This window comes from Pistacia vera, unplaced genomic scaffold (genome assembly GCF_008641045.1).
Source record: "Pistacia vera cultivar Batoury unplaced genomic scaffold, PisVer_v2 Contig174, whole genome shotgun sequence".
Classification (NCBI taxonomy): Eukaryota; Viridiplantae; Streptophyta; class Magnoliopsida; order Sapindales; family Anacardiaceae; genus Pistacia; species Pistacia vera.
This window is the reverse complement of record NW_022195833.1, coordinates 863465-890564: the sequence shown is the minus strand read 5'-3', so window position 1 is coordinate 890564 and position 27100 is coordinate 863465. Positions and strand designations below refer to the sequence as shown.

Below are 27100 nucleotides of genomic sequence, written 5' to 3'. Positions count from 1 at the left end.
TTAAAGTAAGTTGGTTTGACTTTTGAGAATCTACATTTACAAAGTAATGGAGTTTGTAATTTTGAATTTTGAATTTATAATTTGTAATTTTATTTTTGTTAACAAGTGCCAGGTGGGGGGTATTTGTAAGTTTTTAAGGGTTTTTTTGTCATTTTAAAAACTTTTTGGGGGTCATGTAATTTTATAGGGTACCCAGAACCAGAACCGGAACCGTTGTTACAGGTTCTGGTTCTGGGTACCTAGGAACCGGAACCGTCGGTTTCGGTTCTGGTTCCAAATTTCAAGGAACCGTCGGTTCCGATTCCGGTCCCTTCAAAAAGTATAGGGTACCCAGAACCGAACACCCCTACCTAGAACACATCGAATTGAGTTATGACTCTCTTGTCCCACATATATTAATTACGAAGGAAAATCTACTAATAAAACTAGCTTTAATGAATATATAAGTCTATTTTTTTCCCCAAGAATAATTTAATATTCACGAGAGAAGTAAAGAGATAAGTAGGAATAGCCAAGAGATGTTTGGCTCTACGCGTCACAAGACTAAACTCCTTAGTCATGTCCAATTCACTCGGCATCATCCCATTTGGAAGCAATGCACAAGTTGTGCTACCCCTTGCCTGACCACAGTGTGTCCCAACTGCGATCCAGGGCAGCCTCTGCAGTCAGAACCGAATGGTAGAAACTGAAAGTCATAGCCGCGAAGATCAATTCTACTTCCAAACAAACCTTTCTGGCAAAAAAACTCCTCAGTATCAGTCCAAGCTTCAGGATCTCTTCCAATTGCCCATACATTTATAAAAATGCGTGACTTTTTCTTCGTAAGGAACTAACAAGGGAATTACAGGATGGAGCCTCAAGGTTTCTTTCACAACCATGTCTAAGTATTCCAGGTTCTCCAAATCTGATTCTTCAACCATCCTGTCTAGTCCCACAACACTTTCCAACTCTTTTGCACTTCCTTCAAAATCGCAGGATGCTTGATAAGTTCCGAAAGCGCCGACTCAATAGCGCTTGCGGCTTGCTAAACTGTCACTTGCACCTAAAAACATATCCTGATCACATTTACATGCAGAAATATTCAGAAGATTATCTTTAGATTTAGAAGCTAAACAAATCAAATTCAAATAAATATAATTATTTTTCAGTTCGGTAGTTGGATTTGCTTAGATGAAAATACAAGCACCTGCTGTGGAATATTTTTTTTTTTTTTTTTTAAATTCTGTGGGTTCTTTGTGAGAGTCATGTAAAGACAAAGTAGAGACTTTGGATTCCAATGTGAAAAAATTGAAAGTTCTTGAAGCCACAAAGAAATTAATTAAAATTGAAATATGTAGAGTTATATAATTATAATTAGAGATACAGAAGATTGATAATAACTGCAAATTAAATAAATAAATAAAATTAAGATAAGTGATTCTGGAATTTGATCGCCATCCAAGGGGATATTTAGATGAGCTGAACATTTTTTTTTTTTTTTTTAATAAAATGTACCAAATCTGAAGACGGAACCCAGATGAATCTATTCTCCTGTATTATTTGTCTTCAGTTAGTGGCTTCTATTTCTTATAATAATAATAATAGACTTCCAATTCCAAATGGTTAGGTTACGTTTGGTTAGATTTGCCGTTGAAAGTTATACAATTTAAAAACTTTTTTATTTGATGACATTTATATATTAAAGACGCATTTTTTAACCCGAAGATTGTATTAAAATAAGATGAGTAATAGACAAATAGTACTAGTCAATAAATTTTTACAATTATCACCTATGGGTGGTCAATTAAAACCCTTAAATGTATTATTAAAAAAATTTTAAATTAGATTCACATCGATCCTTAATAGGAGTTAATAGGAGTAAATAGCAGAGATTTATCTGTATTTAACTTTAAAACATTAAAAGGTTAATTGAAGTATACGTAAGTTAATAAAAACTATTAATCATTACATTTTCAATGAGATGGAAAGATTGGATGTGACCCACCAAGATGGATGTTTTTCGCCTTATCCAATAATGATGAAACGTTAATGCTATTTTTTTTTTTTTTTTATTGAATTTGATAGATAAGGTCAACAAAGTAGATCTAGTAGTTTAGGCAGAAAAGCATTTTTTTTTTTTTTTTTAGAAAATCATGGAGTTTATGCATGGGAAACTATGATAGCTAACCTAAGCGGAACTAATCAACACAATGGTCGGTCTAAAAATGGTCAAGGTTCTCCTTTTATCCCACACACACGTACACCCACACAGATTCTAACACCATCTAAAAGGGCTAGTGAATATTAAACAACCACATAAATAGAGAATATGAATATAAAAGAAGAACATGTACATAAATAAAGAACATAAACATAAACATAAATGAAAACATAAATATTAAACATGTTAAAGAACATAAATTAAAACATATATGAGATCTTTTGCTATCTATAACATTTTCAGAGTATTACAACACCCTTGAGGTTGAGAGAAACTTAGAAATATGAAAGAAACATGGAAGAATGGAAGTGAAGATGTGTAGAGAAAGTATGGAAGCGTAGAGAAAATATGGAAAAGAAAGTGAGAGAAATAAACAAAAGTGTTTGCAAAGTTTTACAACAAAGTTCCTCCTCCNTTCTATCTTTTTTCCAAAGCAAAGCTTGGAGGAAGAAGAAGAGAGCAACAAGAGCAAGTGAAGTCCATGTCCAAGACATGATTATGGTGGGAATCTTTTGTTCACAAAGGGCTAAAAGGTTGCTGCTTCTCTCTGGTGGAGAAGACAAATTAAGAGACTGTGAAGAGGTGAACTGGTGCCACTGAAATATTTGTTCAAATCTTGAGAAATGAAGACCGAAGAAAGGACAAATTGGAGATAAGTTCAATTGTGGCTACTTACATTATCACGATTCACGATGCGTTATCTTTTGAGGTAATGTAAAAGCACTCAGAATGACTCGGTAATGAATGCAAACACTCTTAAATTATAATTGCTGAATTTCGGTAATTAGATTTGGTTAGATGAAAAATCCAAACACTTACAATTGAATTATTTTTGTTTCAATTTTGCAAGTTCTTAGTTAACAATGATAATGATTTGTGAAGAGATTCTAAGTTCTGCCGGAGGAACAGTCGGAGTCATGTAAAGACAGACTCAAGACTTCGGATTCCTCAGTGAAAAAATTGAAATTAATTGAGAGTTGGAGATTTAATTATTATTAGAAAAACAGAAGATCGATAATTACTGTAAATTAATTAAAAAAACAGAAGATCGATAATTACTGTAAATTAATCAACTAAAAAGAGATGAGGATGTGTTGTTAAAAAAGCTTTTTTTCTTTTCTCCGAATTTATCTCACTTTTACTCTCAAAACTTGAAATATTAATGCACAATTGTAAAATATAAAAGTAGGCGTATTTTAAATATAATTTTAAGAAAATGACAAAAAATGTAAAATGGGTCAGTATCATTCCATTAAAATTTTGAATATGTCAGTATTTCATATTGGCCGAATATATATTGTGATAGATCACCCTAAATATAAAACATTAATTATCAAATCATATCTTTTTGTTAAATACGTTCACTCGATAATATCTTACTAATACATTTTTTTTTAAGTTGAGAAAATACAATATAATCTAAAAAAAACATGAAACATTACAAATTGAATTGATTTCTTTCTCCAATGGTTTAATTTTGACAAATTCAAGACAATGACTCCAACTGTTTCCTTTTCTTGACATTTTCGTTCAATACAAATATCACCATCTAGGAGAGTAGAAATCAAACATTGTAGCTATCGAAACTTTCACTCATACAAAATAACTTTAAAAAAATTTATGCTTCTTTATTTGATCTTCATTTTATTGCCTTGTTATGTTGAAGCATACTCTTTATCTTGAAAGAGACACATACAAAGATAGAGACCCTTAAATGTTATTTTTATTTTTCCAACCTTTAGCGGCAAGACAAGAAGAGAGCTGATATACCAATACTTTCTTAACTTAGCATTAATAATATTATTATTGACTTGATTTATTTGTGTATAAGTTTATACATCTCAATATATACGTAGATGGAATCAAAACAAAAACAATTGTGCATGAAAGCTTATTAGATTTAAATATTTATGTTAAGTTTTAGACATTTAAATACGAAACATTAAGAGTAAGTTTCATCGAGTGGATCTGCAGTGCAATGGTATACATTAAGTAGAATCAACATAAAAAAGAAAAAAGAAATAATGTTTTGTAAAGATAAATAACTTAACAGTTTTATTAAAATATGACTTTCCTGTGGTTAATATTGAAACTCTTGAGAAATAGTGAAATATAAAACGACCCATGATTCATTAGAATTTTTTTTTTTTTTTAAACACTTTTTCAAAGGGTAAACTATAATTTTAAGGGGTATAAATGATAATCAAATGAAGTTTACAATATTTTTTAAAAATCGTGGTTATGTTTAAAGATGGTAATAACACTCGATTTCATATATAATAACAATAAAACTAGGATATCAAACAATAAGTTAATAACAATAAGAGTTGTAATACATAATATTGAATCAGTAATACTACATCTACAAACATTTTTTTGCTAACTTTTTTTTTACAAATGGGACGTATCAACTCATGATTAATCAGTTCGTAATGGATCTCGTTTACCTAAATACGGCTGACCAATTACAAACTGTTACGTCAACGTCTACGAGAAATGTATGTCATTTTATCTTTATTCATACTAAATATAAGAGTTTAAACTTTTCAGTCAAATAGTTACATAAAAGTGGCATTAGAATTAAATATCTCTACTTTGGGAACACGAAAATTTATTAAGTTCTGGAATTTGTTTATTTATAAATAGCTATCATTAGGAGATAATCTCAACAAGTGGATCCGTGGCGCAATGGTAGCGCGTCTGACTCCAGATCAGAAGGTTGCGTGTTCGATTCACGTCGGGTTCAATCCCCACTTTTTTATTAATTTTGTAGTATGGGCATTTTCGTCATCTGAAGAAACTTTAATCTTTTTAAATCAATTTGTAGCATGGGCACTTTCGTCATGTGCATTGTACAATAGATATTTTTTTTTTACTTTATTAAGTTGTCATGGGCATTTATGTCAGTTAGCGTCAGCAAAATTTTTCTTGAACCCGTACAAATCATGGGTATTGTCGTCATTTAAGATAAACATAATTTCCTAAAACCCCAGACAAGTATCTATCTTTTCAAAAGACCCCCAAAGTCTCCATTATACTTATCTCAAAACCCCCCTGTCATCCTCTCCAACTTCACCCAAAATCATGCCTTTATCAAACTTATCATCATCATCGTTGTCATCCCACTCTCTGCAACTCTCTACTCTCTCTTCTTCCTCCTCATTCTCCCAAAAACCCTCTCAAAATTTTACCTTTGCCCCTCCATGGCTCCTTCCCGGGAAGCTCCCCGCGGCCCGAATCTCTTGCGTTTCGACCCGACCCAGAAGGAAATCGGGCCGGATTGGCGAGGAAACAGAGACCCTTGACCTTGTTAGAGAGATTATGAGGAGCTTCAGTGACAAAGCACCGCTAGTGAAGACGCTAAATAAGTATGTGAAGATGGTGAGGAGTGAACATTGTTTTCTTCTCTTTGAAGAGCTTGGCAAGACTGATAAATGGCTTCAGTGCCTTGAGGTTTGGATTATTTTTGCACTAAAAATGAGTTCTCTTTGTAGTTTCAGCTTCTGGGTTGTGATATTTTCTGGTTTTCTTGCATTACTGTTGTGGGTTTTTGTTTTAATTTTTAAGAAAATTTTGGTTATTGTCTACATGATTGAATTAGTATTTCGACGCAGTGAGATATCGATGCCACATATGATGACTAATCATTTGAGTTGAGACTCGAGATACTGCTTGGGATATGTAAAATCACTTTTAGGAAATTTATGTTATGTATATTTTTATTATTTCTGGCAATGGTACTAGGATTTACTTATGGTTTTTTGGCATTTTCAGAGTAGGATAATCACATTAATACTAAATCATATGAAGGAGGGTTACGGCGCCAGGAATCATATCGTTGTACTGGTGCTGGGGTTCGCAGTTTTAATAGTTCATAATGTTATTTTAGTAGGCATACAATCTCGTATGTGACATGGATTTTGTACTATAACCGGTTCAGCAACTTCGTCAGAGTAGTATCGGTGATCCCCTGAATGTTAATCTATATTTCGAATTATTGTGTGAATCTGTTAGGAAAATGAGTTTACTTCAGTGTAAGCAGAGATACTTAGATTATGAAGTTGGCATTTCCATTGGTAAATTTATGTAACTGTTTGTGTTTGTAAATATTGAACATTCAGGTGTTCAGATGGATGCAGAAACAACGCTGGTACATTGCTGATAATGGCATTTATTCAAAGTTGATAACAGTTATGGGAAGGAAAGGCCAGACTAGGATGGCCATGTGGCTCTTCTCTGAGATGCGTAATAGCGGGTGTCGGCCTGATACTTCTGTTTATAATGCTCTAATTACAGCCCACCTTCACACCCGGGATAAAGGAAAGGCATTAGCCAAAGGGCTAAGTTACTTTGAGAAGATGAAGGGAATGGAACGTTGTCAACCCAGCATTGTGACATACAATATTCTTTTGAGAGCTTTTGCTCAAGCTAGAAATGTTGCTCAAGTTAATGCATTGTTCAAAGAACTTGATGAGAGCTTTCTTTCTTCTGATATTTATACGTACAATGGTGTGATGGACGCATATGGGAAAAATGGGATGATCAGAGAAATGGAAGATGTACTTTCCCGCATGAAACGTACTCAGTGTAAGCCAGATATTATTACATTTAATTTGTTGATTGATTCATATGGGAAGAAACAAGCTTTTGATAAGATGGAACAAGTATTTAAGAGTTTGTTGCGCTCCAAGGAGAATCCCACGCTGCCTACATTTAACTCTATGATCATAAACTATGGGAAAGCACGACTTCGAGGGAAAGCTGAAGAAGTTTTCCTAAAGATGGCTGATATGAAGTACACACCAAGTTTCATCACATATGAGAGTCTCATTGCAATGTATGGCTATTGTGACTGTGTTTCTAGGGCCAGAGAAATATTTGATGAGCTGCTTATATCTGAGAAGGGGATAAAAGTTTCAACCTTGAATGCCATGCTTGACGTTTACTGCATGAATGGTTTGCCTATGGAAGCAGATAGGCTTTTTGACAATCTGCATGATATGAGGGTGACTCCAAATTCATCGACGTATAAACTTCTTTACAAGGCCTACACTAAAGCCAATATGAAGGGCCTTGTACAAAAATTGCTAAAGCGTATGGAGAGAGACGGTATAGTCCCTAATAAAAGATTTTTCTTGGAGGCTTTGGAAACTTTTGGGTCTAAAACGGCTAGTCCAGAATCTGCTAGTGCTAAAACTGATTTGAGCAAGTCACGGACTCTTGGAAAGACTTAGGTTGAAGTGAGAGATTTACTCATTTTTGCATTCTTCTGATCTTTTGCTGATTTAGCTGAGATTCAAAGCGAATATATAGCATACAAATAGTGGACAAGTTAGCACCTGATTATTCAGCTGTTTAGTGCATTGTTTGCTCTCATATGATCTGGTATGTATATCTTCGTTACGATGAAAAGTCTGTCCATGTTTCAAATTTTATTCTTTCCTAGTTTTCTTGAATTTATTATGGCCTCAATCATTTGAACATTCTCAAAAGTATTTAGGACCAGCAATAGTTTTGGATTCGACAAGTACTCTGGGGAAGTATCTTTTTTTTCATAAAAAGTCGTAGGCAACCCGCTTTGATCCATTGCATATGTACTTGTATGTGTTTGGAATTACATAATGAATCTGTTATTAAATTCAACCATGCACACAACAAAACATCTCAGTGTTGAGATATCACAGTTATGCTCATTTCCTATCAGTTGCTTCGATCGCTTTGGGTTCAAAGGTTCCTCAACACATCCATCTACAAGCTTGAAATAAAATTTTCTTGTTCTCAACTTTCATTTTCATGTTTGATAAACCAGCTGATAAATGTTTAGTTCATTTACTTGATGATTGCAGGCGCAGGATATTTAAGATCAGGATTGAGTATAGCGAAGCCAGTTGCGTAAAATATTTCACATTCCTGTTCTCTTATGAATGATATAACAGGAATCTCTTGTCGACTGACAACCAAGCAGCTGCTTTTACTTAGTGATTAGTATTTTGTAACATCGAATTCCCAGATTTTCTTTGCCTTCTTTCAATGGAGAATCTGTCTTGTATCTCATCCTTAAGAAATGCTTACGCGTTGTTGCTTGTTTAGGAGTTGCTCCCTTATAGATCTGTTCATGTTGATTAGTGTCTAAACCAAAATGTCTTTCATCAACTGAATGACTGATTGAAGACAATTACGATTTGTGAAAACCATCATCTAGACAATCATTTCATGCCTATGGAGTTATTATAATTTATATTGATGTGGCGAAAGAGCTACAATTCTTCTGTATTTACTAAATCATGGTAAAACTAAAAACCTTAAAACGGATTCGTAATATGATACACTCGTTTTAACTCAAAAATCAAAATCAGTGTCAAGATAACAGGTTTTCAGAATAGAGGTACAATTTCATGTACAATAATGCAACTACATTCAGACCAGCCTTGAGTGGGCAGCCATTGCAATGTCATAACCAATGACCAAGAAGAGAACAGCTTGAAGCCAGTCAATCCTCATCTGACTCTGCAATCAAGAATTCACAGCATCAGAACCAAACTAAAATATAGTACAAGTTTCAGGATTACATTAAACTGTCCAGTTCTGATATTGTGCCGTACAAATCGTTTATGAAACATTAAGGCATCTGTCATTTTCTCAAGTAAGGGAAGCAAACGTTACTTTTGTTACCCAAAATGATAAAGAGTAGTTCTATTTCCAGAACAAAATGGAAACTATGTGCCTCCACAGTACTGGTATCAATGACCGGAAAGAGATAAATTCTCTATGTAAATGCATACCTTGTATTGCTTCCATGTTCTCCTCCTTGTAGACACCAAGAGGTGAACCATGAACAGAAAGAAGCATCTCGCCAGGCTTAGGCAACCTTAAAGTTTTCGGGGTCATTCCAATAGATAGCCTTTGGCTGGTAGCCTGCAACCATAACAACAACCATTATAGTCACTTGATGAATCAACTTTCTGCTGGATAATTGATTAGATTCTCCCAAAAGTTTTCAGGATCTTCCACAACAAAGCTCAAAATATCATGCCACACTGTTGCAACAACTCATAAATTGTCTAAAACAAACAAGCTTTTACTTATGGATTCTGTTTCTCCACCAAATAAGAGTACGAGTAACTAGCTAATCATCACAAATCATTCTATTATAGTAACTATCCAATGTAAATAGCTAGTTCAACTTCAAAAGTATTAGTAGTTCAAGGTGTTTGGCTATCCTCGTCATTTGTTTATTTCCACTTCATCATCTGGAGTATGCAGATAGTTAAGAGTTATTCCACTTTAATTTTGCAAGGCCCAGAATAGCGTTTTTTAATTTGAAATTTTATGATGAACTTAATGTGTTGCTTAGATTGCTTGGCCATTCACTTTGCTTTGAAAAATAAAAAAATGAACTAATCTTCCAACTTAACTGTACAAGTACAGTAATAAGCCGTCATGATCAATGAACAGAAATAGTTGCAAGGCAAACAAAATAAAGACACCATGAAGAAGCTACAAACCCCAGGAGTACGAAAGGCATCATGCATTCCAAGCATCTGAGAATCACACAGCTCCTCCATAAACTGAAAAACAGAAATGTCAAATTTAGAACATTACAACAAAAAAAAGTTTATTCTTGAGTTGAATAAGCATTTGGATGATGCTATAAGATGCGATTTTGATAGCATGTCTATTAAGAAAAATAATCACAACGTAAAACTAGTCAAGGAAACTCAATTTAAACGGAAGATGTTAGAAACATGAAAATCCTGCCTAGTGGCAAGAAAGAAACAGAAAGTACATACAAACGGCTAGTCCAGAATCTGCTAGTGCTAAAACTGATTTGAGCAAGTCACGGACTCTTGGAAAGACTTAGGTTGAAGTGAGAGATTACTCATTTGTGCATTCTTCTGATCTTTTGCGATTAGTGAGAACAAGTGGATCCGTGGCGCAATGGTAGCGCGTCTGACTCCAGATCAGAAGGTTGCGTGTTCGATTCACGTCGGGTTCAATCCCCACTTTTTTATTAATTTTGTAGTATGGGCATTTTCGTCATCTGAAGAAACTTTAATCTTTTTAAACCAATTTGTAGCATGGGCACTTTCGTCTTGTGTATTGTACAATAGATATTTTTTTTTTACTTTATTAAGTTGTCATGGGCATTTATGTCAGTTACAGTTAGCAAAATTTTTCTTGAACCCGTACAAATCATGGGTATTGTCGTCATTTAAGATAAACATAATTTCCTAAAACCCCAGACAAGTATCTATCTTTTCAAAAGACCCCCAAAGTCTCCATTATACTTATCTCAAAACCCCCCTGTCATCCTCTCCAACTTCACCCAAAATCATGCCTTTATCAAACTTATCATCATCATCGTTGTCATCCCACTCTCTGCAACTCTCTACTCTCTCTTCTTCCTCCTCATTCTCCCAAAAACCCTCTCAAAATTTTACCTTTGCCCCTCCATGGCTCCTTCCCGGGAAGCTCCCCGCGGCCCGAATCTCTTGCGTTTCGACCCGACCCAGAAGGAAATCGGGCCGGATTGGCGAGGAAACAGAGACCCTTGACCTTGTTAGAGAGATTATGAGGAGCTTCAGTGACAAAGCACCGCTAGTGAAGACGCTAAATAAGTATGTGAAGATGGTGAGGAGTGAACATTGTTTTCTTCTCTTTGAAGAGCTTGGCAAGACTGATAAATGGCTTCAGTGCCTTGAGGTTTGGATTATTTTTGCACTAAAAATGAGTTCTCTTTGTAGTTTCAGCTTCTGGGTTGTGATATTTTCTGGTTTTCTTGCATTACTGTTGTGGGTTTTTGTTTTAATTTTTAAGAAAATTTTGGTTATTGTCTACATGATTGAATTAGTATTTCGACGCAGTGAGATATCGATGCCACATATGATGACTAATCATTTGAGTTGAGACTCGAGATACTGCTTGGGATATGTAAAATCACTTTTAGGAAATTTATGTTATGTATATTTTTATTATTTCTGGCAATGGTACTAGGATTTACTTATGGTTTTTTGGCATTTTCAGAGTAGGATAATCACATTAATACTAAATCATATGAAGGAGGGTTACGGCGCCAGGAATCATATCGTTGTACTGGTGCTGGGGTTCGCAGTTTTAATAGTTCATAATGTTATTTTAGTAGGCATACAATCTCGTATGTGACATGGATTTTGTACTATAACCGGTTCAGCAACTTCGTCAGAGTAGTATCGGTGATCCCCTGAATGTTAATCTATATTTCGAATTATTGTGTGAATCTGTTAGGAAAATGAGTTTACTTCAGTGTAAGCAGAGATACTTAGATTATGAAGTTGGCATTTCCATTGGTAAATTTATGTAACTGTTTGTGTTTGTAAATATTGAACATTCAGGTGTTCAGATGGATGCAGAAACAACGCTGGTACATTGCTGATAATGGCATTTATTCAAAGTTGATAACAGTTATGGGAAGGAAAGGCCAGACTAGGATGGCCATGTGGCTCTTCTCTGAGATGCGTAATAGCGGGTGTCGGCCTGATACTTCTGTTTATAATGCTCTAATTACAGCCCACCTTCACACCCGGGATAAAGGAAAGGCATTAGCCAAAGGGCTAAGTTACTTTGAGAAGATGAAGGGAATGGAACGTTGTCAACCCAGCATTGTGACATACAATATTCTTTTGAGAGCTTTTGCTCAAGCTAGAAATGTTGCTCAAGTTAATGCATTGTTCAAAGAACTTGATGAGAGCTTTCTTTCTTCTGATATTTATACGTACAATGGTGTGATGGACGCATATGGGAAAAATGGGATGATCAGAGAAATGGAAGATGTACTTTCCCGCATGAAACGTACTCAGTGTAAGCCAGATATTATTACATTTAATTTGTTGATTGATTCATATGGGAAGAAACAAGCTTTTGATAAGATGGAACAAGTATTTAAGAGTTTGTTGCGCTCCAAGGAGAATCCCACGCTGCCTACATTTAACTCTATGATCATAAACTATGGGAAAGCACGACTTCGAGGGAAAGCTGAAGAAGTTTTCCTAAAGATGGCTGATATGAAGTACACACCAAGTTTCATCACATATGAGAGTCTCATTGCAATGTATGGCTATTGTGACTGTGTTTCTAGGGCCAGAGAAATATTTGATGAGCTGCTTATATCTGAGAAGGGGATAAAAGTTTCAACCTTGAATGCCATGCTTGACGTTTACTGCATGAATGGTTTGCCTATGGAAGCAGATAGGCTTTTTGACAATCTGCATGATATGAGGGTGACTCCAAATTCATCGACGTATAAACTTCTTTACAAGGCCTACACTAAAGCCAATATGAAGGGCCTTGTACAAAAATTTCTAAAGCGTATGGAGAGAGACGGTATAGTCCCTAATAAAAGATTTTTCTTGGAGGCTTTGGAAACTTTTGGGTCTAAAACGGCTAGTCCAGAATCTGCTAGTGCTAAAACTGATTTGAGCAAGTCACGGACTCTTGGAAAGACTTAGGTTGAAGTGAGAGATTTACTCATTTTTGCATTCTTCTGATCTTTTGCTGATTTAGCTGAGATTCAAAGCGAATATATAGCATACAAATAGTGGACAAGTTAGCACCTGATTATTCAGCTGTTTAGTGCATTGTTTGCTCTCATATGATCTGGTATGTATATCTTCGTTACGATGAAAAGTCTGTCCATGTTTCAAATTTTATTCTTTCCTAGTTTTCTTGAATTTATTATGGCCTCAATCATTTGAACATTCTCAAAAGTATTTAGGACCAGCAATAGTTTTGGATTCGACAAGTACTCTGGGGAAGTATCTTTTTTTTCATAAAAAGTCGTAGGCAACCCGCTTTGATCCATTGCATATGTACTTGTATGTGTTTGGAATTACATAATGAATCTGTTATTAAATTCAACCATGCACACAACAAAACATCTCAGTGTTGAGATATCACAGTTATGCTCATTTCCTATCAGTTGCTTCGATCGCTTTGGGTTCAAAGGTTCCTCAACACATCCATCTACAAGCTTGAAATAAAATTTTCTTGTTCTCAACTTTCATTTTCATGTTTGATAAACCAGCTGATAAATGTTTAGTTCATTTACTTGATGATTGCAGGCGCAGGATATTTAAGATCAGGATTGAGTATAGCGAAGCCAGTTGCGTAAAATATTTCACATTCCTGTTCTCTTATGAATGATATAACAGGAATCTCTTGTCGACTGACAACCAAGCAGCTGCTTTTACTTAGTGATTAGTATTTTGTAACATCGAATTCCCAGATTTTCTTTGCCTTCTTTCAATGGAGAATCTGTCTTGTATCTCATCCTTAAGAAATGCTTACGCGTTGTTGCTTGTTTAGGAGTTGCTCCCTTATAGATCTGTTCATGTTGATTAGTGTCTAAACCAAAATGTCTTTCATCAACTGAATGACTGATTGAAGACAATTACGATTTGTGAAAACCATCATCTAGACAATCATTTCATGCCTATGGAGTTATTATAATTTATATTGATGTGGCGAAAGAGCTACAATTCTTCTGTATTTACTAAATCATGGTAAAACTAAAAACCTTAAAACGGATTCGTAATATGATACACTCGTTTTAACTCAAAAATCAAAATCAGTGTCAAGATAACAGGTTTTCAGAATAGAGGTACAATTTCATGTACAATAATGCAACTACATTCAGACCAGCCTTGAGTGGGCAGCCATTGCAATGTCATAACCAATGACCAAGAAGAGAACAGCTTGAAGCCAGTCAATCCTCATCTGACTCTGCAATCAAGAATTCACAGCATCAGAACCAAACTAAAATATAGTACAAGTTTCAGGATTACATTAAACTGTCCAGTTCTGATATTGTGCCGTACAAATCGTTTATGAAACATTAAGGCATCTGTCATTTTCTCAAGTAAGGGAAGCAAACGTTACTTTTGTTACCCAAAATGATAAAGAGTAGTTCTATTTCCAGAACAAAATGGAAACTATGTGCCTCCACAGTACTGGTATCAATGACCGGAAAGAGATAAATTCTCTATGTAAATGCATACCTTGTATTGCTTCCATGTTCTCCTCCTTGTAGACACCAAGAGGTGAACCATGAACAGAAAGAAGCATCTCGCCAGGCTTAGGCAACCTTAAAGTTTTCGGGGTCATTCCAATAGATAGCCTTTGGCTGGTAGCCTGCAACCATAACAACAACCATTATAGTCACTTGATGAATCAACTTTCTGCTGGATAATTGATTAGATTCTCCCAAAAGTTTTCAGGATCTTCCACAACAAAGCTCAAAATATCATGCCACACTGTTGCAACAACTCATAAATTGTCTAAAACAAACAAGCTTTTACTTATGGATTCTGTTTCTCCACCAAATAAGAGTACGAGTAACTAGCTAATCATCACAAATCATTCTATTATAGTAACTATCCAATGTAACTAGCTAGTTCAACTTCAAAAGTATTAGTAGTTCAAGGTGTTTGGCTATCCTCGTCATTTGTTTATTTCCACTTCATCATCTGGAGTATGCACAGATAGTTAAGAGTTATTCCACTTTAATTTTGCAAGGCCCAGAATAGCGTTTTTTAATTTGAAATTTTATGATGAACTTAATGTGTTGCTTAGATTGTTTGACCATTCACTTTGCTTTGAAAAATAAAAAAATGAACTAATCTTCCAACTTAACTGTACAAGTACAGAAATAAGCCGTCATGATCAATGAACAGAAATAGTTGCAAGGCAAACAAAATAAAGACACCATGAAGAAGCTACAAACCCCAGGAGTACGAAAGGCATCATGCATTCCAAGCATCTGAGAATCACAAAGCTCCTCCATAAACTGAAAAACAGAAATGTCAAATTTAGAACATTACAACAAAAAAAAGTTTATTCTTGAGTTGAATAAGCATTTGGATGATGCTATAAGATGCGATTTTGATAGCATGTCTATTAAGAAAAATAATCACAACGTAAAACTAGTCAAGGAAACTCAATTTAAACGGAAGATGTTAGAAACATGAAAATCCTGCCTAGTGGCAAGAAAGAAACAGAAAGTACATACAAAGTCTCTGATCTGCAGGTTATCGGCACCTAGAACCCTTGTTTTAACTGCGCAACAAAAGAAAAATATCCGTGTCAAACACAAACAATTCAAACGTAGTCCATATTCCAGTTCTAAATATCAATGAGGACAGTTAATTCACCATTACCTGATTGGCTTGATAACTCATAGCCACCGAAAGAGGGAGCAGCAGAGCAAAAAGGATAAGCAATGGACATCCGATGCAGAAGAGAAGTGTGTAAATCTCTTCCATCAGCATTGTACATACATGAATTACCATTATTATCATTCCATTGCACTTCAAAATGCCCATTTTCTTCATTTCTTACAATTGAAAGGTCTGGAAGATTTTCATTGAAAAATTGAAGCACAGGGGTTTTCAGCTGTTCCTCACTAAAACATGATCTGAGTAAACGCAACCCAGTGAGTGTATGTTCAATCTCCACATCTCGAATCGCCCTAGCTGCAGCACTTTCTCGTTCGACTGAAACAAAATGGTGAGAATTATGAAACTTCTAGTAGTGAACCAAAACTCACTAAAGAGTCAAAAAAGACAAGCACGATGCCAAAAAGTTAGAACTGCAAAATCTGAGATATCAAGACATAATCCATATTCAATCAGGGTCTACAAAAACAAGAAAAGTCCAATAATTCCCATAATATCGGCGCATATCTGAAATGAGAAGCATACAAAATGCTCTTCTATATCAAGTCCAAATCTTGCCATCGACAAAATGGTAACTTAACATAGTATCATAATGCTTAAACTTTTCGGTTCAAGTAATTATAAGTCAAGTGATAAGTTAACCTTGTACTAAAGTGGAGATTTCGAAATCAAATCCCGCGCGAATCAATAAGTAATAACTTAACTTGATCTCATAGCGTTTAAACTTTTCGATTCAAAGTGAGTACTTATGATTATACTAAACCACACTGCAGAGCAACTTAGAATGAACCATCTCTCCACCTAACATAAGATTAATATTGCTCAGCCACTGAACCGCACTCAAAGTTTAATTTTTTACAAAAACCCACCTCCCATCTTTCAATAAACAGAATAGCTTGATTAAACAACATAAAACACCTCACAGTTGTAAAACAAGAAATTCGCAAAAACAGACAGATAATCACACCTTCTTGGTGCAAAATCTCAGATTCTTTGTCTTCAATTTCAGATTCTCTCGCGGCTTCGGCATCTGAATCTTGTGCTGAAACCGCTTTCTTAGCGGGTTTTCTCCCTCTTCGTTTCGCCATTTACGCCAATTTGAACAAAACTTCAAAGTACAACCAGATATTCTCAGGTCGACAAAATGACACGCCGTTTCCTCAGACGACGGCGAAGGAAGCAGCGAAGTGTTTGGGGATTAGCGGCGTCTCCTCTCTCTGCCGTCCGATCAAATCTCCTCTCTCTGTCTCTTTGGTTCAGAAGCAAAGCGGTAGAGAAAATGAAACAAATTTGAATTTCGATGTTTGAATTAGAGATAGATGGATCTTATTCGGGTTGACTCGTTAACCCATTGGTTTGGGCATTCGGGTGAGAGCTAATTTTTTGTACACCCCTATAGTTTAAAACTTATCAATAACTCCCTTAACATTGTACATTGAATGTTGATTATATTATACGTTGATTTTTTTCTCAACTTAATATCATTAACATTGTGTGTTGATTATATAGTTTTAAAGAGAAACAGTATATTTAGATCAAATAATTTTTTGACATACTGGAATATGTAATTTTCAATCCTAAATATCTAATCTTCTTTGGCCCTCTCATTTTCTGAACTTGACACTTTAGCCCTCCTAAATGCAACCTCGAGACATATTTTTTATACTACATCTTCCTCATTTGTCAAGCATTACACTTTGGCCAGCCAGAAAAATTTCTTGCTCCACCCCTAGTCATCTATGTATGATTCATGACCGTACTCATATTTATACTATTGTTTTAAAACTCGAATCGGACCGACCGATTCAACTGGGAGCAACCCTTAACTCTGGTTCGGGTTAATACACTTACAAGTGAAATTTTAAAACATCACACTTTGACCCTTTAAGAAAACTTTTTCCGACTCTACCCTTGATCATATATGTATTAATTTATGGTAGTGCTCATGTAATGAAATAACAAAGTAGAACAAAGACTATCACCCACAAGTAAATCTATTATACGGTTTGGTATGTCCAACCATCCAACCATCCAACCATCCAACCATAGCACATCTATATCACGTGTGATGATAGCCCCCCATGATTGACTGATTGTATTTGCATGTAGCCATAGACGGAGGGAGTGGGGGTGTCAAGGGGGTCACTTGACCTCCTTGACTTCGATTTTTTTTTAAAAATATATATGTTTTCAAAATTTTCAATAATTATATTGATCAAATATATCAATTATCAAATTTTGCAAAATATCTCAAAAGTATAGTCTTTTGTTTAATCATACAAAGCACAGGATATAGTTGACTAATTTAAAAGACTGCGACTTTGTGCAAGGCCGAAGCCTCAACTTTCTCCATTTGTTTAACTAAAAAACAAAGAATAAAAGTAGAAGTTGAAGTTGAGTTCAAATTCAATCACAACTCTTCAGAAGAAAAAGCCTAGTGCCTTTTGAATGTCATCAGTTAAAATTTCCAAGCACCACAAAAAGTGCAAAAGACCCACCAGTCACTCTCTTTATCCACTTCTGCGCAATGACCCCTTGCCAAATGCACCAAAAGGCGATCACTTTCATGGCACTTTCAGTTAAAGCTAACCCCTTTATGCTCATGGAAGGTGGAGAAGGGTTTTGTTTATTCTTTGTAGAGGCGATTCAAAACCTATGTCAAGTGAGTCAACTCATTCTTAATTGGGATTTTGTTTTGTTTTGTTTTGAATTTGTGATTAATTTTCTGTTTAAAGATTTAAACTTTGAATGAAATTTATGAAGGGTGAGGTGGGAATGCCTAGAGATAGCATGTTTAGCTAAATGAAGCTCTCAATGTTGATTATAGTTGTAATCAAAGCTTTTTGACTATTTTTTTAGATCTTTTTTTTCAATTTTGGGTATGAATTTAATGCAATGGAGTTTGCTTCTATGTATATAAAATATGAAATCAATGAGCTTTTAGATATTGAATGTTTGGAATCTATAAATGGAGCACACAGAATTTGATTTTTCATTTGGTATTTGGTTTAATGTTATGAAGAAAACGGTGATCATAAAAACGTATCTTATACACTTTGATTTTACAAGATTATGTGTTTGCTCAATTAATATAAACAATTAAGGAAATTGAATGAGATTGATGTCATAATTAGCTAGTTAAGTTGGCAAAAATGTGGCCTTTTAGCTAATAACTATGAAGGGAAAGTTGCTAAAATATTTGCCTATATAAGGGGGTTTAGATCATTCCTACAAGCTAATCTAACAGCGCCGATTTTAGCTTGCTTTGTGCTTATTGAAAACCTTTGGCTGGATAATTGATATCGACATGTAAGCAATCTAAAGTTTTCTTTGTTAACAATCTTATATTGCGCGATCTAATAGTCAAATTGATTGTGTTGATGTTGTTTGTTGTTCGTTGCAGATTTCCCATTTCTATGGCCTACCATTCTGTTTCACTTGTTTTTGATATTGGCTCCGAGTTCAAGCCTTGACAATTTGAATGGTCACACAAAACATAGACGCGAGGTGATTGTTACTCATCATGGCGTTGTTGCGACTGATGATGGGCGTTGTTCCAAGATAGGGATGGATGTTCTTCGTGCCGGAGGTCATGCTGTTGATGCTTCTGTTGCTGCTGCTCTTTGTTTAGGAGTTGTCAGCCCAGCATCAAGTGGCCTTGGAGGTGGAGCATTCATGTTGATCAGGCTAGCCAGTGGGAAAGCGCAAGCGTTTGACATGAGAGAAACTGCTCCGATGAAAGCTTACAAGGTTCTTGACTCACAAATAATCTGAAATGGGCCATTTAAAGTTTCTGCAAACAGTCAAATACAGTTATCTAGGCATATAGTATGAAAATTCTAAAGTGCGAATGTCCACACTTCTTTGAATTGAAAATCAACAGTTGGCTAATGTTTTTCAGGTGTAGAACTTGCATTTTGTTAAGCTTGGAAACATTAACAACCTATTGCTCTGCGCATTAAAAATTTGTAGATGTCTGCACCTGAGATTTGACTATATATATAATCATCCAGTTGAAGTAGTATTATTGTAACTATTGATGGTAACAATTTATGTTTTCTTATATATAAGTACATAACTGTTTAATTGGGAGCTTCCATAAGTGAGTGTCGGAAGNCCAATTTTAGCTTGCTTTGTGCTTATTGAAAACCTTTGGCTGGATAATTGATATCGACATGTAAGCAATCTAAAGTTTTCTTTGTTAACAATCTTATATTGCGCGATCTAATAGTCAAATTGATTGTGTTGATGTTGTTTGTTGTTCGTTGCAGATTTCCCATTTCTATGGCCTACCATTCTGTTTCACTTGTTTTTGATATTGGCTCCGAGTTCAAGCCTTGACAATTTGAATGGTCACACAAAACATAGACGCGAGGTGATTGTTACTCATCATGGCGTTGTTGCGACTGATGATGGGCGTTGTTCCAAGATAGGGATGGATGTTCTTCGTGCCGGAGGTCATGCTGTTGATGCTTCTGTTGCTGCTGCTCTTTGTTTAGGAGTTGTCAGCCCAGCATCAAGTGGCCTTGGAGGTGGAGCATTCATGTTGATCAGGCTAGCCAGTGGGAAAGCGCAAGCGTTTGACATGAGAGAAACTGCTCCGATGAAAGCTTACAAGGTTCTTGACTCACAAATAATCTGAAATGGGCCATTTAAAGTTTCTGCAAACAGTCAAATACAGTTATCTAGGCATATAGTATGAAAATTCTAAAGTGCGAATGTCCACACTTCTTTGAATTGAAAATCAACAGTTGGCTAATGTTTTTCAGGTGTAGAACTTGCATTTTGTTAAGCTTGGAAACATTAACAACCTATTGCTCTGCTCATTAAAAATTTGTAGATGTCTGCACCTGAGATTTGACTATATATATAATCATCCAGTTGAAGTAGTATTATTGTAACTATTGATGGTAACAATTAATGTTTTCTTATATATAAGTACATAACTGTTTAATTGGGAGCTTCCATAAGTGAGTGTCGGAAGCCTCACATGGTCAAATATTTTTGCCTGGCTGAAAATCAAATTTATGCTGTTGCTGCTTCTCTTCAGAATATGTATGCCAGCAATGCTTCTCTAAAGACTAGCGGCATCCTCTCTGTAGCAGTTCCTGGTGTACTCGCAGGCCTTCACAAAGCTTGGGAGCAACACGGGAAGCTTCCATGGGAAAGGCTTGTGAAGCCAGCAGAAGTTCTTGCTCGTAGAGGGTTTAAAATTTCTCCATACCTTCACATGCAGATGGAGAAAGCAAAATCAGGGATCTTAGCAGATAATGGACTGCAGAGTATATTCACATCAAACGGTGAACTTTTGCAGTTAGGTGATATTTGCCGCAACAAAAAACTAGCGAAGTCACTGAAAGCAATATCAAAATATGGCTTGAAAGCATTCTATAATGGATCAATTGGTTTTCAATTGGTAAAAGATGTTCAAAAGGCTGGAGGGATATTAACAATAAAGGACTTGCAAAGATATGCAGTTAAAGTGAGAGATCCAATTTCGGCTTACATTCGAGGCCTTAAAGTAATGGGAATGCCACCTCCTTCTTCCGGAGGTGCTACAATGATACTTGTAAGTATATTTTTGTTTGCTTTACCTTATTTTCATAAAAAATTGTTAACAATAACATTCACGATAATGTAAGTTTCATATTTTAACTTCAACAGATGTTAAACATTCTTGCTCAATATGGAGTTCCTTCAGATGTTTCAGGCCCCCTAGGTATCCATCGCCAAATCGAAGCTCTGAAACATAGTTTTGCTGTGAGGATGAATCTCGGTGATCCAGAGTTTGTTAATGTTTCTAAAGTTTTATCCGATATGCTCTCGCATAATTTTGCACAGACATTAAAGAAAGCTATATATGACAACATGACTTTTGATGCTTGGCACTATGGTGGCAGGTAAATTGGCAGCATAATCCTACATAACAAACCAAATTTTTTCCATAGTTAAAACATCGATCCTTTCATCGTATGTTACTTTATATCGAATCCTTTCTCTTGAACAGGTGGAATCAAATCCATGACCATGGCACTAGTCATGTGTCCATTGTAGATCATGATCGAAATGCTGTCTCCATGACTAACACAGTGAATGCATACTTTGGAGCAAAAGTATTATTGCCAAGTACAGGAATAATCCTCAACAATGAAATGGATGATTTCTCTATCCCTTCAAATGGTGATAAAAATACCCCACCACCAGCTCCAGCTAATTTCATCAGACCAGGGAAAAGGCCTTTATCATCCATGGCACCTACCATAGTATTGAAGGTATAAATGCTACTTTGTTGTTCTCCTCAAGTCGTCTTTCTTTCCATTTTCAACTCGCCGGATTACACTCTCCTGTGCGCCTTATTTATGCTTCTGCAGGATGAGAAACTGAAAGCTGTGATAGGTGCCAGTGGCGGAGCCATGATTATTGCCGGAACTGCTGAGGTTTTCTTGAATCATTTTTTCCGCGGAATGGATCCTTTTTCTTCAGTAATGGCACCAAGAGTCTACCATCAGGTATTCATCTGAGCCCATTCTGTTAATTCTTGAAGCTCGCATATATGCTCTATGTTGGATTGTCTCTAACGGAGTACAATTCTCAACCTCAACATAACTTCACCTAAACTGAACTTTCTTTTTTCTACATAGCTGATACCAAACACGGTGTATTATGAGAATTGGACGACAGTGATCGGCGATCACTTTGAAATTCCAACCGAGATCAGGACATCTCTTCAAAAGAAGGGCCATGTTCTCGAAAGCCTTGCAGGTGGAACCATATGCCAATTTGTGGTACAAGAATTCGAGTCTGGAAAGCTTGTGGGTATTAGTGACCCAAGAAAAGGAGGATTTCCGGCTGGTTTTTGATACTGAAGGATTTTTTTTTTTTTTTAGGTTACTGATGGCCTCCAAACATCAGCTTTAATTAAACATCCACATCAAAGTACACCATGAAAGAAAATTATGCTTCTTACAAATGTATTGTTCGAACCAAATATGTTTAAGTTCAACTAAAAATATCATGATATTGATTACATAATAATAAGAAGTTTATGATTTATTATATCAAAGATCATCTAATATACATTAAGGGGTTCCCAAATATAGGGCTAATTTCATTCATCTTTATTGCGGGAAGTGTCAAACATCTCAACAATTTTTGAAAACTGTTAAATAGTTGGTCTTACCATGTTATTAAGAGTAAGATAACGAAACAGTTACACTAATCTTTTTTCGATGATGTTAGAAAGTGTGTGGTTGTGAGATAAGAGGAAAGTCTTGACCAAAGATAAGACCGACTATCATATTGATTAATTATTTTCATGAACGTCGACTATCAGAGTTTTTCACATGCATAACTTATAACCTTTTAGCACCATTGATGGAGGTTAGTGCCATCTTTTATAATTGATTTTTTATACAAAATGAAATACTACAATATATGCACATGCATTAGATAGACTATTAATGTTAACTTTATATTGTAACTTTTTTTAACAAACATTTCATAATCTAATGTGGAAAACATTATTATAAGTGTTTTTTTTTTCTCTTCAATTACATAATAATTTCTCAAAGTTTTGAGATATTATAATAATATTTAATTATCACAAAAATTATAATTGAAGTTTCCACAATAATATACTTTAAACATGGAATGCTTCAACCATAGTACAGTATTACTTTTTAACTGCTAACCGTCCGTCTCCCGCCAAATTCAGTCAATGAAAAATCCCTCTCAATACATTTCATTGAACAAAACCCTTTAAATTTAATCTCGAGAATTCCTAATCATAGCATTCAATCTGGCCTCTAATGGAGCCCCTAAACCCGGGTTCTTTCACTTCCCCATTAGAGTTTTATGCTCATCTTCTTCAGAGAAGCCTCAAATCCAAAACCCCATTTGTTGGGAAATCGATCCACGCCCTTATAGTGAAGTCCGGGCTTGAGCTAAGTGTCTTTTTGAAGAATAACTTAATGAATCTTTATGCGAAAACGGGGTCAATTTTTGAGGCCAAGAAGGTGTTCGATGAAATGCCTGTGAAGACTGCTTATTCGTGGAATACGCTTCTTTTGGGTTGTTCGAAACAAGGGAAAGTGGATTTGGCATGTGGGGTTTTTAATTCTATGCCGTATCGCGATTCTGTTGCGTGGACTACAATGATTGTGAGGTATAAAGAGATGGGTCATTTCGAGAATGCGATAAGAATGTTTGTAGAGATGGTTAAAAAGGGAGTTGTGCCGAACCAGTTCACAGTTACTAGTGTACTTGCTTCATGTGCAGCTGTTGGGGATTTAAGAGTGGGGAAAAAGGTTCATTCGTTTGTGGTTAAGTTTGGCCTTAGTGGATGTGGTAATGTTGATAATTCTTTGTTCAATATGTATATTAAGATGGGGGATAAAGTGATGGCAAAGGTCATTTTTGATGGGATGAGAGTAAGGAACCTATCAAGCTGGAATATTGTGATATCGTTGCATATTCAGTCTGGTAGGCTTGATCTTGCTCGAGCTAAGTTTGAGCTAATGAGTGAGCGGGATATTGTTACCTGGAATTCAATGATTGCAGGGTATAATCAGCATGGATATGATATTGTAGCTTTGGATATTTTTGCAAAGATGTTGAAGGATTCTTCTTTAGAGCCTGATAAGTTCTCCTTTGGTAGTGTTTTAGCAGCTTGTGCCAAGCTTAAGAAGTTGAAAATTGGGAAAGAGATTCACGCTTATATTGTTAGAACTGGGTTTGATGCCTCCGGGGCAGTGGGAAATGCTTTAATTTCATGTTATGCAAAGTCTGGTGGGGTTGAAATTGCTCGAAAGATTGTAGAGCAGATGGGAATTTCGTATCTTAATGTTATAGCATTTACTGCACTACTAGATGGATACATCAAGCTTGGGGATGTAGGCGCAGCCAGAAGGGTCTTTGACTCATTGAGAGACCGTGATGTGGTTGCATGGACAGCCATGATTGTTGGTTATGAGCAGAATGGCTTGAATAATGAGGCAGTGGACCTTTTCAGAACAATGATCAGAGAAGGGCCCAAGCCAAATAACTACACTCTAGCAGCCATGTTGAGCGTCGCTTCAAGCTTGGCTTCTTTGGACCATGGCAAACAAATTCATGCAAGTGCCTTAAGATCAGGACAAGCATCTTCAATTTCTGTTAGCAATGCTCTAATTACGATGTATGCCAAAGCTGGGAGCATAAACGGGGCAAGGCGAATATTTGATTTGATTCATTGGCAACAAGAGACAGTATCTTGGACTTCCATGATAATAGCTTTGGCCCAACATGGTCTTGGAGAAGAGGCAATACAACTGTTTGAGAAGATGCTGGCACTTGGTATTAAGCCAGACCATATAACATACGTCGGTGTGCTCTCTGCCTGCACACATGTGGGATTGGTAGAACAAGGGCAGAACTTTTACAATTTGATGAAAAATATGCACAAAATTGAACCCACCCCAAGCCATTATGCATTAATGGTTGACCTGTTTGGGCGTGCTGGATTGCTACGAGAAGCATACGATTTTATAGAAAATATGCCTATTGAACCTGATGTAGCAACATGGGGTTCTCTTTTATCTGCTTCTAGGGTCTATAAGAATTTGGAGCTTGGAAAAATTGCCGCGGAAAAGTTGCTCCATATTGAGCCTGACAACAGTGGAGCCTATGCAGCCCTTTTTAATTTATATTTAGCTTGTGGAAAATGGGAAGATGCTGCTAAAATTAGAAAATCAATGAAGGATGGAGGAGTGAAGAAAAACCAAGGATTTAGTTGGGTTCAGATCCAGAACAAGATCCATGTCTTTGGGGTTGAAGATGGATTTCACCCTCAGAAAGATGCAATCTACATTACGATGGCAAAAATTTGGGAAGAGATCAAAAAGATGGGTTTTGTTCCTGATACTGAATCTGTATTGCATGACCTTGAGGAAGAGCTGAAGGAGCAGATCCTTAGACATCACAGCGAGAAACTGGCTATTGCATTTGGGCTAATAAGTACTCCAGAGAAGACTACATTGAGGATCATGAAGAACCTCAGAGTTTGCAACGACTGCCACTCTGCCATTAAATTTATCTCCAAGCTTGTGGGAAGAGAAATCATCGTTAGAGATTCTACTCGTTTTCACCATTTCAAAGATGGTTTGTGTTCATGTCGGGACTATTGGTAGGCTTAAAAATGGGATGCTGGATTTGAAGAATTTCCTCTGTCAAAGTGGAACAACTTCTCAAAAAGTTTCTAAACTGAAGTTGTGATCGTTTCAACTGTCCCACAGATTCTGCACGCCTGTGATGAACAATTACTTGACCCTTACAAGGTTCTGTGCTTGTTTGAAAGACAAGTTTTACAATTCAACTATATTTGATGGACTTTATTTTCTAAATGATGCTAAATTAATTTTTCTCCTTTGCTAGAAGTCAAAGATTGATCAGAAGATTATGGTGGAGAAGCTTGATACCACTCTAGAAAAGAGGAAGATATGTCTTTGTAGCCGCCATTGACACGGTAACTTCTGAAGCAAAACTAGTAGTCGGGACAAGATATGATTTGAATCAGTTTCTGCTTTGTGTCATACTCATTCCTTGTCATGCCTTAATTAAATTGACTCAACTTGCCATAATTTCTTTATTCATGTCTTCACAATTCTTATAAGAAAAATTCTTATATGGATTAGGCCTATTACATCATCTATACATCGCTGTATTGGAGATTCATCGTCACGTGTATATTAACTTTTAAAATTGTAAATCATATGGATTATGTTGTCTTATTTAAGAATTTTTTCTAGTTTATTGTCGTGCGCTTGAGCACGTATCATATTTGCATCAATATTTGCAAAAGGTAGTGACTAGGTCTCGGGTGAGCCGTGGCCATAACTATAACGATCTTAAAGTATTGAAATTTCTTGTGTAAAGATTACATATATAATCAAATTAATAACAAAGTGTTCACTCTTAAAGCAGACAAGTGATAAATAATTTTTTTTATTATTATTATTAAAATCAGTCTAATGAATTTAACAGGGTCAGGATTGTAATTTCTAATTGTTCGTTTGTTTGCCTACTTACAAATAGGGATGTTCAAAAGAACCGGTTGAAACCGGAACCGGCGGGTACCCTGAGTTTGGTTCCGGTTCCTACCCAGAACCAATCGTCAATGGGTAGGTTTCGGTTTCAAATTTTTGGAACTGTTACTGTGCGGTTCCAGTTCCCATAGTTAGGAACCGGAATCGGAACCAGGAACCGAGATTAATATAAAATAAAATTAAATATTAGGGAGGTTAATAAAAACTTTTGTAGAAAAAGTAATGTGAATATATTTATATTTCATAACATTTAAAGTAAGTTGGTTTGACTTTTGAGAATCTACCTTTACAAAGTAATGGAGTTTGTAATTTTGAATTTATAATTTGTAATTTTATTTTTGTTAACAATTGGGGGAGGGTATTTGTAAGTTTTTAAGGATTTTTTTTTTTTCTATTTTAAAAACTTGTGGGGGGTTATTGTAATTTTATAGGGTACCCAGAACTGGAACCAGAATCATTGTTACAGGTTCTGGTTCTGGGTATCTAGGAACCGGAACCGTCGGTTTCGGTTCTAGTTCTAAATTTTAAGAAACCGTTGATTTTGGTTTTGATTTTGATTCTTTCAAAAAGTGTAGAGTATCTAGAACCGAACACCCGTACTTACAAAGAGT

At 35.8% G+C, this 27100-nt stretch overlaps 5 protein-coding genes and 2 non-coding genes across 14 annotated transcripts; 6 read left to right on the top strand and 1 right to left on the bottom strand.

Annotated features, from left to right (window-relative positions):
* The first annotated feature begins 4874 nt into the window (after positions 1-4874).
* On the top strand, positions 4875-4946 carry TRNAW-CCA. The gene has a single exon. It is a non-coding gene; the product is annotated as a tRNA-Trp (tRNA).
* A 291-nt stretch (positions 4947-5237) lies between these two features.
* LOC116125957 (pentatricopeptide repeat-containing protein At4g39620, chloroplastic-like) lies at positions 5238-10073 on the top strand. Of its 4 annotated transcripts, none has more exons than XR_004127419.1 (3): positions 5238-5653; positions 6322-7585; positions 8047-8289. XR_004127419.1 is itself a non-coding variant. In XM_031411669.1 (3 exons), the coding sequence occupies exons 1-3, from the start codon at positions 5285-5287 to the stop codon at positions 10059-10061; spliced, it is 1482 nt and encodes a 493-aa protein (XP_031267529.1). In that variant the 5' UTR covers positions 5238-5284; the 3' UTR covers positions 10062-10073. The 4 variants fall into 4 exon arrangements, 2 of the variants coding, with proteins under 2 accessions (XP_031267529.1, XP_031267527.1); XR_004127420.1 differs by having other exon boundaries at positions 8025-8289; XM_031411669.1 differs by lacking the exon at positions 8047-8289 and adding an exon at positions 10037-10073 and having other exon boundaries at positions 6322-7409.
* Positions 8395-16721, bottom strand: LOC116125959. 2 transcript variants are annotated; one of them, XM_031411672.1, is made up of 6 exons: positions 16376-16720; positions 15391-15726; positions 15243-15289; positions 9706-9768; positions 8983-9115; positions 8395-8707 (listed from the first exon to the last, which is right to left on the bottom strand). In XM_031411672.1, exons 1-6 carry the CDS (start codon positions 16494-16496, stop codon positions 8691-8693), a joined length of 717 nt encoding a protein of 238 aa, XP_031267532.1. In that variant the 5' UTR covers positions 16497-16720; the 3' UTR covers positions 8395-8690. The 2 variants fall into 2 exon arrangements, with proteins under 2 accessions (XP_031267532.1, XP_031267531.1); XM_031411671.1 differs by lacking the exons at positions 8395-8707; positions 8983-9115; positions 9706-9768 and adding exons at positions 13644-13957; positions 14233-14365; positions 14958-15020 and having other exon boundaries at positions 16376-16721.
* TRNAW-CCA lies at positions 10125-10196 on the top strand. The gene has a single exon. It is a non-coding gene; the product is annotated as a tRNA-Trp (tRNA).
* LOC116125958 (pentatricopeptide repeat-containing protein At4g39620, chloroplastic-like) lies at positions 10488-13539 on the top strand. Of its 3 annotated transcripts, none has more exons than XR_004127421.1 (3): positions 10488-10903; positions 11572-12835; positions 13297-13539. XR_004127421.1 is itself a non-coding variant. In XM_031411670.1 (2 exons), exons 1-2 carry the CDS (start codon positions 10535-10537, stop codon positions 12682-12684), a joined length of 1482 nt encoding a protein of 493 aa, XP_031267530.1. In that variant the 5' UTR covers positions 10488-10534; the 3' UTR covers positions 12685-13539. The 3 variants fall into 3 exon arrangements, 1 of the variants encoding a protein (XP_031267530.1); XR_004127422.1 differs by having other exon boundaries at positions 13275-13539; XM_031411670.1 differs by having other exon boundaries at positions 11572-13539.
* A 1087-nt stretch (positions 16722-17808) lies between the features above and the next one.
* LOC116126040 (glutathione hydrolase 1-like) lies at positions 17809-22464 on the top strand. Its single transcript, XM_031411733.1, has 7 exons — positions 17809-18070; positions 18812-19158; positions 20459-20977; positions 21073-21308; positions 21416-21680; positions 21780-21917; positions 22050-22464. Exons 1-7 carry the CDS (start codon positions 18064-18066, stop codon positions 22266-22268), a joined length of 1731 nt encoding a protein of 576 aa, XP_031267593.1. The 5' UTR covers positions 17809-18063; the 3' UTR covers positions 22269-22464.
* Positions 22465-23153: 689 nt separating this feature from the next.
* Positions 23154-26156, top strand: LOC116126038 (pentatricopeptide repeat-containing protein At2g22070). 2 transcript variants are annotated; one of them, XM_031411732.1, is made up of 2 exons: positions 23154-25721; positions 25822-26156. In XM_031411732.1, the coding sequence occupies exon 1, from the start codon at positions 23217-23219 to the stop codon at positions 25572-25574; it is 2358 nt and encodes a 785-aa protein (XP_031267592.1). In that variant the 5' UTR covers positions 23154-23216; the 3' UTR covers positions 25575-25721; positions 25822-26156. The 2 variants fall into 2 exon arrangements, with proteins under 2 accessions (XP_031267592.1, XP_031267591.1); XM_031411731.1 differs by having other exon boundaries at positions 25819-26156.
* Positions 26157-27100: the final 944 nt, after the last annotated feature.

What these genes read in the sequence shown, in the direction of transcription:
- LOC116126040 (XM_031411733.1), top strand. An exon ending in GCTTGGCACTATGGTGGCAG is followed by an intron (nt 21,309 to 21,415) that starts GTAAATTGGCAG and finishes TCTCTTGAACAG; the next exon opens with GTGGAATCAAATCCATGACC. An exon ending in CACCTACCATAGTATTGAAG is followed by an intron (nt 21,681 to 21,779) that starts GTATAAATGCTA and finishes ATGCTTCTGCAG; the next exon opens with GATGAGAAACTGAAAGCTGT.
- LOC116126038 (XM_031411732.1), top strand. Translation starts at nt 23,217, where the DNA reads ATGGAGCCCCTAAACCCGGGTTCTTTCACTTCCCCATTAGAGTTTTAT.
- LOC116125959 (XM_031411671.1), bottom strand. Translation starts at nt 16,496, where the DNA reads ATGGCGAAACGAAGAGGGAGAAAACCCGCTAAGAAAGCGGTTTCAGCA. An exon ending in ACCTGCAGATCAGAGACTTT is followed by an intron (nt 15,021 to 15,242) that starts GTATGTACTTTC and finishes TCTGTTTTTCAG; the next exon opens with TTTATGGAGGAGCTTTGTGA. An exon ending in ATGCCTTTCGTACTCCTGGG is followed by an intron (nt 14,366 to 14,957) that starts GTTTGTAGCTTC and finishes TTATGGTTGCAG; the next exon opens with GCTACCAGCCAAAGGCTATC.
- LOC116125958 (XM_031411670.1), top strand. Translation starts at nt 10,535, where the DNA reads ATGCCTTTATCAAACTTATCATCATCATCGTTGTCATCCCACTCTCTG. An exon ending in AATGGCTTCAGTGCCTTGAG is followed by an intron (nt 10,904 to 11,571) that starts GTTTGGATTATT and finishes TTGAACATTCAG; the next exon opens with GTGTTCAGATGGATGCAGAA.
- LOC116125957 (XM_031411669.1), top strand. Translation starts at nt 5,285, where the DNA reads ATGCCTTTATCAAACTTATCATCATCATCGTTGTCATCCCACTCTCTG. An exon ending in AATGGCTTCAGTGCCTTGAG is followed by an intron (nt 5,654 to 6,321) that starts GTTTGGATTATT and finishes TTGAACATTCAG; the next exon opens with GTGTTCAGATGGATGCAGAA. An exon ending in GCTAAAACTGATTTGAGCAA is followed by an intron (nt 7,410 to 10,036) that starts GTCACGGACTCT and finishes TGATTTGAGCAA; the next exon opens with GTCACGGACTCTTGGAAAGA.